The following is an 8,310-nucleotide window of genomic DNA, read 5'->3' as shown; positions in this document are numbered from 1 at the left end:
TCCCGGCTCCGATCCCCTCCCGGTCCTACCCCGGGACCCTCGGGATCCTTCCCCATATTCCCAAAATCCCGGCAGCGCCTCCGATCCTTCCCTGTGGATGCGGCCCTGCCTCAGTTTCCCCGCCGGGATTAAACGCTTGGAAACCCGGGGGGGTGGGGGGGCGTTTTAAGGAATTCCACATTCCCGGAACAACGGGAAAAGCTGGAGCAAATCCCTGGGGGGACAGAGAGAGGGGTGACAGCAGCTGGATCACGCCGGGATTTGGGATATTCCAGGATTTTGGGGTGGTTTTTTTTCCCCTTTTCTTTAAAAAAAAGCCAGGAAGTGACTTGGGAATTGTTGGCTTTTCCAAGTGGGAAGAGGGGTCGGGAACAAAGCTCCAGGATCCCACTTTTGTTCCGGCAATCAAAAGCGGCCCCGAGCCCCCGCTGGCGCTCATTTGCATATTCCAAGTGCCTCGGCCTCACTTTAATTCCCGCTCTCGCTAATTACCCGCCCTAATTAAGTAATTAGCACAACCCGGGCCTTTTGGAGCTTCCCAAATTTCCCAGCTCGCTGCCGCCTTTTCCATTGGAAAAGTCGCGAGGGGATTTTTTGGGGAGGTTTTGCCAGGGCTGCGGGAGGGGGTTCGGGTGTCGGGAAAGATCCGGGAGGAATTTTGGGAGCTTTTCCCGAAATTCCAAGACCACAATCGGGGTCCCCAGGTGATTTTATCCATTGGAAAAAATCTGGGATGAATTTTGGGAGCTTTTCCTGATATTCCAAGGCCATGGTGGGAATCGCCCAGGTGGATTTGTCCATTGGAAAAAATCTGGGACAAAGTTTGGGAGATTTTCCCACTGCTCCAAGGTCGTGGTGGGATCATCCAGGTGATTTTATCCATTGGAAAAAATCCAGGATAAATTTTAGGAGCTTTTCCTGATATTCCAAAACTACAATCAGGGTCCCCAGGTGGATTCATCCATTGGAAAAAAATCTGGGATGAATTTTGGGAGCTTTTCCCAATGTTCCACGACCACATTCAGGATCATCCAGGTGATTTTATCCATTGGAAAAAATCCAGGATAAATTCTGGGAGCTTTTCCCAATATTCCAAGACCACAATTGGGATCATCCAGGTGGATTCATCCATTGGAAAAAATCTGGGATGAATTTTGGGAGCTTTTCCCGCTGCTCCAAGACCACGATCGGGGTCCCCAGGTGATTTTATCCCTTGGAAAAAATCCAGGATTAATTTTGGGAGCTTTTCCTGCTGCTCCAAGACCACATTCAGGATCATCCAGGTGGTTTTGTCCATTGGAAAAAATCTGGGATAAATTTTGGGAGATTTTCCCACTGCTCCAAGGCCACAACTGGGAACATCCAGGTGATTTTATCCATTGGAAAAAATCCAGGATTAATTTGGGAGCTTTTCCTGATATTCCAAGGCCACAATTGGGGTCTCCAGGTGGATTCATCCATTGGAAAAAATCTGGGATAATTTTGGGAGCTTTTCCTGATATTCCAAGGCCGTGGTGGGAATCACCCAGGCAGATTTTATGCATTGGAAAAAATCCAGGATGAATTTTGGGAGCTTTTCCTGATATTCCAAGACCACGATCGGGGTCTCCAGGCGGATTCATCCATTGGAAAAAATCCGGGATAAATTTTGGGAGCTTTTCCCGATGCTCCAAGGCTGTGGTGGGAATCACCCAGGGGAATTCATCCATTGGAAAAAATCCAGGATGAATTTTGGGAGCTTTTCCTGATGCTCCACGACCACATTCAGGATCATCCAGGTGATTTTATCCATTGGAAAAAATCCAGGATAAATTTTGGGAGCTTTTCCCACTGCTCCAAAACCACAATCAGGGTCCCCAGGTGGATTCATCCACTGGAAAAAATCTGGGATGAATTTTGGGAGCTTTTCCTGATATTCCAAGACCCCAATTGGGATCATCCAGGTGATTTTATCCATTGGAAAAAATCTGGGATGAAATTTGGGAGCTTTTCCTGCTGCTCCACGACCACATTCAGGATCATCCAGGTGGATTCATCCCTTGGAAAAAATCCAGGATAAATTCTGAGAGCTTTTCCCGCCTCTCCGAGCCCTTCCCGAGCCCTTCCCGAGGCCTTTCCCGGCAATGAAGATGTCAGGGCCGCTCTGCTCCGCGCTTTTCATCGGGAGCACGTTCCCGGCCGCAGCGGGGATGTTCGGGATGAATTAATTCCCTGCCAATCCCCGCCGGCCTCGCCTCCGGAGCCGTGTCGGGATTGTGGGAAATCCGTGTCGGGATTGCGGGAAATCCGTGTCGGGATTGCGGGAAATCCGTGCCGGGATTGCGGGAAATCCGTGACGGGATTGCTGGAAATCCGTGTCGGGATTCGGGGAGAGCCGTGTCGGGATTCCCAGAGATCCGTGTCGGGATTCCCGGAGATCCGTGTCGGGATCTGGGGAGATCCGTGTTGGGATTGCAGGAGATCCGTGTCGGGATTGTGGGAAATCCGTGCCGGGATTGCGGGAGATCTGTGTCGGGATTGCAGGAGATCCATGTTGGGATTGCAGGAGATCCGTGTCGGGATTTGGGGAGATCCGTGTCGGGATTTGGGGAGATCCGTGTCGGGATTGCGGGAGATCCGTGTCGGGATTCCCGGAGGTCCGTGTCGGGATTTGGGGAGATCCGTGTCGGGATCTGGGGAGATCCGTGTCGGGATTGCGGGAGATCCGTGTCGGGATTTGGGGAGATCCTTGTCAGGATTTTGGGAGATCCGTGTCGGGATTGCGGGAGATCCGTGTCGGGATTGCGGGAGATCCGTGTCGGGATTCCCAGAGATCCGTGTCGGGATTTGGGGAGATCCGTGTCGGGATGGCGGGAGATCCGTGTCGGGATTCCCAGAGATCCGTGTCGGGATTTGGGGAGATCCGTGTCGGGATTTGGGGAGATCCGTGTCGGGATTGCGGGAGATCCATGTTGGGATTCCTGGAGATCCGTGTCGGGATTCCCGGAGATCCGTGTCGGGATTCCCGCGGCTCCCGGAGCTTCCCAGCCCACCTTTATCCCAAATTCATCCCAAATTCCCTTTTCCCGCCCCACTTCCCGCTGGGAAGGGATTTCCTGCTGCATTCCTGGGATGGGACCCCCTCCCCTCCTGGAAAATGGGATTTGGGGGGGGTGAGGTTGGGAATTCCATGTGGGAATGGCAGCCGGGACCCCTTTTCCAGGGATTTTTGGGAATTTGGGGATGAATCCATGAGCCAGGACCCCTTCTCCAGGGAATTTTGGGAATTTGGGGATGAATCCATGAGCCAGGACCCCTTTTCCAGGGATTTTTGGGAATTTGGGGATGAATCCATGAGCCAGGACCCCTTTTCCAGGGAATTTTGGGAATTTTGGGATGAATCCATGAGCCAGGACCCCTTTTCCAGGGATTTTTGGGAATTTTGGGGATGAATCCATGAGCCAGGACCCCTTTTCCAGGGAATTTTGGGAATTTTGGGATGAATCCATGAGCCAGGACCCCTTTTCCAGGGATTTTGGGAATTTCGGGAACATCCCTCTATCCCGGCATCCCAGAGGATTTGGGAACAGCGCTGCCTCAGGGATTTCTGACCCAACCCCGCAGGAAATTCCTGGAATTCCTTGGAATTCCAAACACATCCATGGGATCCCCAAGGATCCAATCCCGAGAGTTTTCCCGCTTTTCCCGAGGGATGGAATCCCAGAAACATCCATTCCCGTAAAATCCCGGCGAGAAAAAGCAGGAAGGGGCTGGAGGAATTCGGGAAATTCAGGAATTCCCGGGATGAAGGGGGGGGAGGGATCTCATTCCCGGGAATTCCGGCTGATCCCGGTGCTTCCCGCAGATCCAACCGGGATTGCCAGATCGACCAACACCACCGCAACCAATGCCAGTACTGCCGCCTCAAGAAGTGCTTCCGAGTGGGAATGAGGAAGGAAGGTATGGAAAAAATTCCCAAGGGATCCCCAGCAATCCTGGGAATCGCCGTTTCCGCCCAAAAAACCCCGTTTTTCCCGCTTTTTTGAGGGATTTTTAGGGGTTTTCCCTCCTTTCCGAGCGCCCTGAGCTCGCCTGGAGTTGGGGTTGGGTTTGTGGGATGGGGGGGATTCCTGGATCCGTGGGAATCCCAAAATTTGCTCCCCGTTCTGGCAGGCGTGGGGGTGGAAATCCCGAAGGATTCCTGGGATGTGGGGTTCGGGATGAGGGGTTTATCCCCAGAAATCCTGGGTTTATCCCGAAAATTATCCCGAAAATCCTGGGTTTATTCTCAAAATTCCTGGGTTTATCCCCAAAAATCCTGGGTTTATCCCGAAAATCCTGGGTTTATCCCGAAAATTATCCCAAAAATCCTGGGTTTATCCCGAAAATCCTGGGTTTATCCCGAAAATTATCCCGAAAATCCTGGGTTTATCCCGAAAATCCTGGGTTTATTCCCAAAAATCCTGGGTTTATCCCGAAAATTATCCCAAAAATCCTGGGTTTATCCCGAAAATCCTGGGTTTATCCTGATAATCCTCGGTTTATCCCGAAAATTATCCCGAAAATCCTGGGTTTATCCCGAAAATCTTGGGTTTATTCTCAAAAATCCTGAGTTTATCCTGAAAATCCTGGGTTTATCCTGAAAATCCTGGGTTTATCCTTGAAAGTCCTGGGTTGATCCCAAAAATCCTGGGTTTATCCTGAAAATTATCCCGAAAATCCTGGGTTTATCCTTGAAAGTCCTGGGTTTATCCCCAAAAATCCTGGGTTTATTCTCGAAAATCCTGGGTTTATCCCTGACAATCCTGAATTTATTCCTAAAAATCCTGGGTTTATCCCGAAAATCCTGGGTTTATCCAGAAAATCCTGGGTTTATCCTGAAAATCCTGGGTTTATCCTGAAAATTATCCCGAAAATCCTGGGTTTATCCCAAAAATCTTGGGTTTATTCCCAAAAATCCTGGGTATTATCCCGAAATTCCTGGGTTTATCCCAAAAATCCTGGGTTTATCCCGAAAATTATCCTGAAAATCCTGGGTTTATCCTGAAAATCCTGGGTTTATTCCCAAAAATCCTGGGTTTATCCCGAAAATTATCCCGAAAATCCTGGGTTTATCCCAAAAATCCTGGGTTTATCCCGAAAATTATCCTGAAAATCCTGGGTTTATCCTGAAAAATCCTGGGTTTTTCCTAAAAACCCAGGTTTATCCCTGAAAATCCCAGATTTACACCCAAATCCTCAGGTTTATCCCTAAAAATCTCGGCTTTATCCCTAAAACCCCAGGTTTATCCAAAATTCCCAGGTTTATCCCTAAAATCCTAGGTTTATCCCCCAAAATTCCCATTTTTATCCCCCAAAATTCCCAGGTTTATCCCAAAATCCCGGGTTTATCCCTAAAAATCCCAGATTTATCCCCAAATCCTGGGTTTATCCCTAAAAATCTCGGCTTTATCCCTAAAACCCCAGGTTTATCCAAAATTCCCAGGTTTATCCCCCAAAATTCCCATTTTTATCCCCCAAAATTCCCATGTTTATCCCAAAATCCCAGGTTTATCCCCAAAAATCCCAGATTTATCCCTAAAAATCCCAGGTTTATCCCCAAATCCCCAGGTTTATCCCCCAAAATTCTCAGGTTTATCCCCAAAAATCCCGGGTTTATCCCTAAAAATCCCAGGTTCATTCCAAAATTCCCAGGTTTTTCCCAGAATTCCGGGATGATTTTGGGGACGTTTCCCTGCTGCCGGGATTCTCCGTTCCACAACCGCTGGCAAAGCTCCGTGGGACACCGAGAACCTCAGGGGATCGGGATGAAGATCCCGTAGGATTCTGTGGGATCGGGATGAAGATCCTGTAGGATTCTGTGGGATCGGGATGAAGATCCTGTAGGATCTGGATTTGTGGGATCGGGAAAAGATGGAGTAGGATTCTGTGGGGTTGGGATGAAGATCCAGCAGGATCCATGTGGGATTGGGATGAAGAGGGAGTAGGATCCCTGTGGGATTGGGATGAAGATCCCATAGGATTCTGTGGGATCGGGATGAAGATCCCGTAGGATTTTGTGTGGGATTGGGATGAAGATCCGGCAGGATCTGGATCTGTGGGATCAGGATGAAGATCCAGCGCGATCCCTGTGGGATTGGGATGAAGATCCAGTAGGATTCTGTGGGGTTGGGATGAAGATCCCGTAGGATTTTGTGTGGGATTGGGATGCAGATCCCATAGGATCCATGTGGGATCGGGATGAAGATCCCGTAGGATTCTGTGGGATCAAGATGAAGATCCAGCAGGATCTGTGTGGGATTGGGATGAAGATCCCGCAGGATCTGGATCTGTGGGATTGGGAAAAGACGGAGTAGGATTCTGTGGGATCAGGATGAAGATCCAGCAGGATTCTATGGGGTTGGGACAAAGATCCAGTAGGATCCATGTGGGATTGGGATGAAGATCCTGTAGGATTCTGTGGGATCGGGATGAAGATCCAGCGGGATCCCTGTGGGATTGGGATGAAGATCCCGTAGGATTCTATGGGGTTGGGATGAAGATCCAGTAGGATCTGGATCTGTGGGGTCGGGATGAAGATCCAGCGGGATCTGTGTGGGATCGGGATGAAGATCCTGTAGGATTCGGTGGGATCGGGATGAAGATCCAGTAGGATCTGGATCTGTGGGGTCAGGATGAAGATCCAGCGGGATCCCTGTGGGATTGGGATGAAGATCCAGTAGGATTCTGTGGGATTGGGATGAAGATCCTGTAGGATTCTGTGGGGTTGGGACAACTGCTTTTCCTGGTGCTCCAAGCCCGGGATCGGGGTCATCCAGGTGGGTTCATCCATTGGGATGGAGATCCGATGGATTTGAGGAGCTTTTCTTGGTGCTCCAAGACCGGGATTGGGGTCATCCATTGGGAAAGATCTGGGATGAGTTTGGGGAGCTTTTCCTGGTGCTCCAGGACCGCGATCGGGGTTCTTGGGAATGCTCCGAGGTGATTTTGGGGAGCTTTTCCTGGTGCTCCAAGGCCACGATCGGGGTCATCCATGGGGAAAGATCTGGGATGAGTTTGGGGAGCTTTTCCTGGTGCTCCAAGGCCACGATTGGGGTCCCTCAGGTGGGTTCATCCATTGGGATGGAGATCCGATGGATTTGAGGAGTTTTTCCTGGTGCTCCAGGACCGCGATCGGGGTCATCCATCAGGAAAGGTCTGGGATGAGTTTGGGGAGCTTTTCCTGGTGCTCCAAGGCCACGATTGGGATCATCCATTGGGAAAGATCTGGGAAGAGTTTGGGGAGCTTTTCCTGGTGCTCCAAGCCCGGCATCGGGGTTATCCAGGTGGGTTCATCCATTGGGATGGAGATTGGATGGATTTGGGGAGCTTTTCCTGGTGCTCCAGGACTGCGGTTGGGGTTCTTGGGAATGCTCCGAGGTGATTTTGAGGAGCTTTTCCTGGTGCTCCAAGGCCACAATTGGGGTCATCCATTGGGAAAGATCTGGGATGAGTTTGGGGAGCTTTTCCTGGTGCTCCAAGGCCACGATTGGGGTCCCTCAGGTGGGTTCATCCATTGGGATGGAGATCCGATGGATTTGAGGAGTTTTTCCTGGTGCTCCAGGACCGCGATCGGGGTCATCCATCAGGAAAGGTTTGGGATGAGTTTGGGGAGCTTTTCCTGGTGCTCCAAGGCCACGATTGGGATCATCCATCGGGAAAGATCTGGGAAGAGTTTGGGGAGCTTTTCCTGGTGCTCCAAGCCCGGCATCGGGGTTATCCAGGTGGGTTCATCCATTGGGATGGAGATCGGATGGATTTGGGGAGCTTTTCCTGGTGCTCCAGGACCGCGATTGGGGTTCTTGGGAATGCTCCGAGGTGATTTTGGGGAGCTTTTCCTGGTGCTCCAAGGCCACGATTGGGGTCCCTCAGGTGGGTTCATCCATTGGGATGGAGATCGGATGGATTTGGGGAGCTTTTCCTGGTGCTCCAAGCCCGCAATCGGGGTCATCCATTGGGAAAGATCTGGGATGAGTTTGAGGAGCTTTTCCTGGTGCTCCAAGCCCGGCATCGGGGTTATCCAGGTGGGTTCATCCATTGGGATGGAGATCGGATGGATTTGGGGAGCTTTTCCTGGTGCTCCAAGACCGGGATCGGGGTCATCCATTGGGAAAGGTTTGGGATGAGCTTGGGAGCTTTTCCTGGTGCTCCAGGACTGCGGTTGGGGTTCTTGGGAATGCTCCGAGGTGATTTTGGGGAGCTTTTCCTGGTGCTCCAAGCCCGCAATCGGGGTCATCCATTGGGAAAGATCTGGGATGAGTTTGAGGAGCTTTTCCTGGTGCTCCAAGCCCG

At 50.9% G+C, this 8,310-nt stretch overlaps 1 protein-coding gene across 1 annotated transcript in view; it reads left to right on the top strand.

Moving 5' to 3' along the window:
* LOC121660557 (nuclear receptor subfamily 2 group F member 6-like) overlaps positions 1 to 5,169 on the top strand; it is an 8,623-nt gene extending 3,454 nt beyond the window's left edge. The window contains exon 2 of the mRNA XM_042019943.1: positions 3,845 to 5,169. Within this exon, the coding sequence (XP_041875877.1) occupies positions 3,845 to 4,025 (181 nt within the window). The 3' untranslated portion in view covers positions 4,026 to 5,169. The remainder of the gene's footprint in view (positions 1 to 3,844) is intronic.
* The last annotated feature ends 3,141 nt before the right edge of the window (positions 5,170 to 8,310 follow it).

This window comes from Corvus kubaryi, unplaced genomic scaffold (assembly GCF_017639235.1).
Source record: "Corvus kubaryi isolate FWS band 111438036 unplaced genomic scaffold, C.kubaryi_AGA036_p1.0 36550, whole genome shotgun sequence".
In the NCBI taxonomy this organism is placed as follows: domain Eukaryota; kingdom Metazoa; phylum Chordata; class Aves; order Passeriformes; family Corvidae; genus Corvus; species Corvus kubaryi.
The sequence above is the reverse complement of the archived record's forward strand: the minus strand, read 5'-3'. Positions and strand labels throughout refer to the sequence as shown.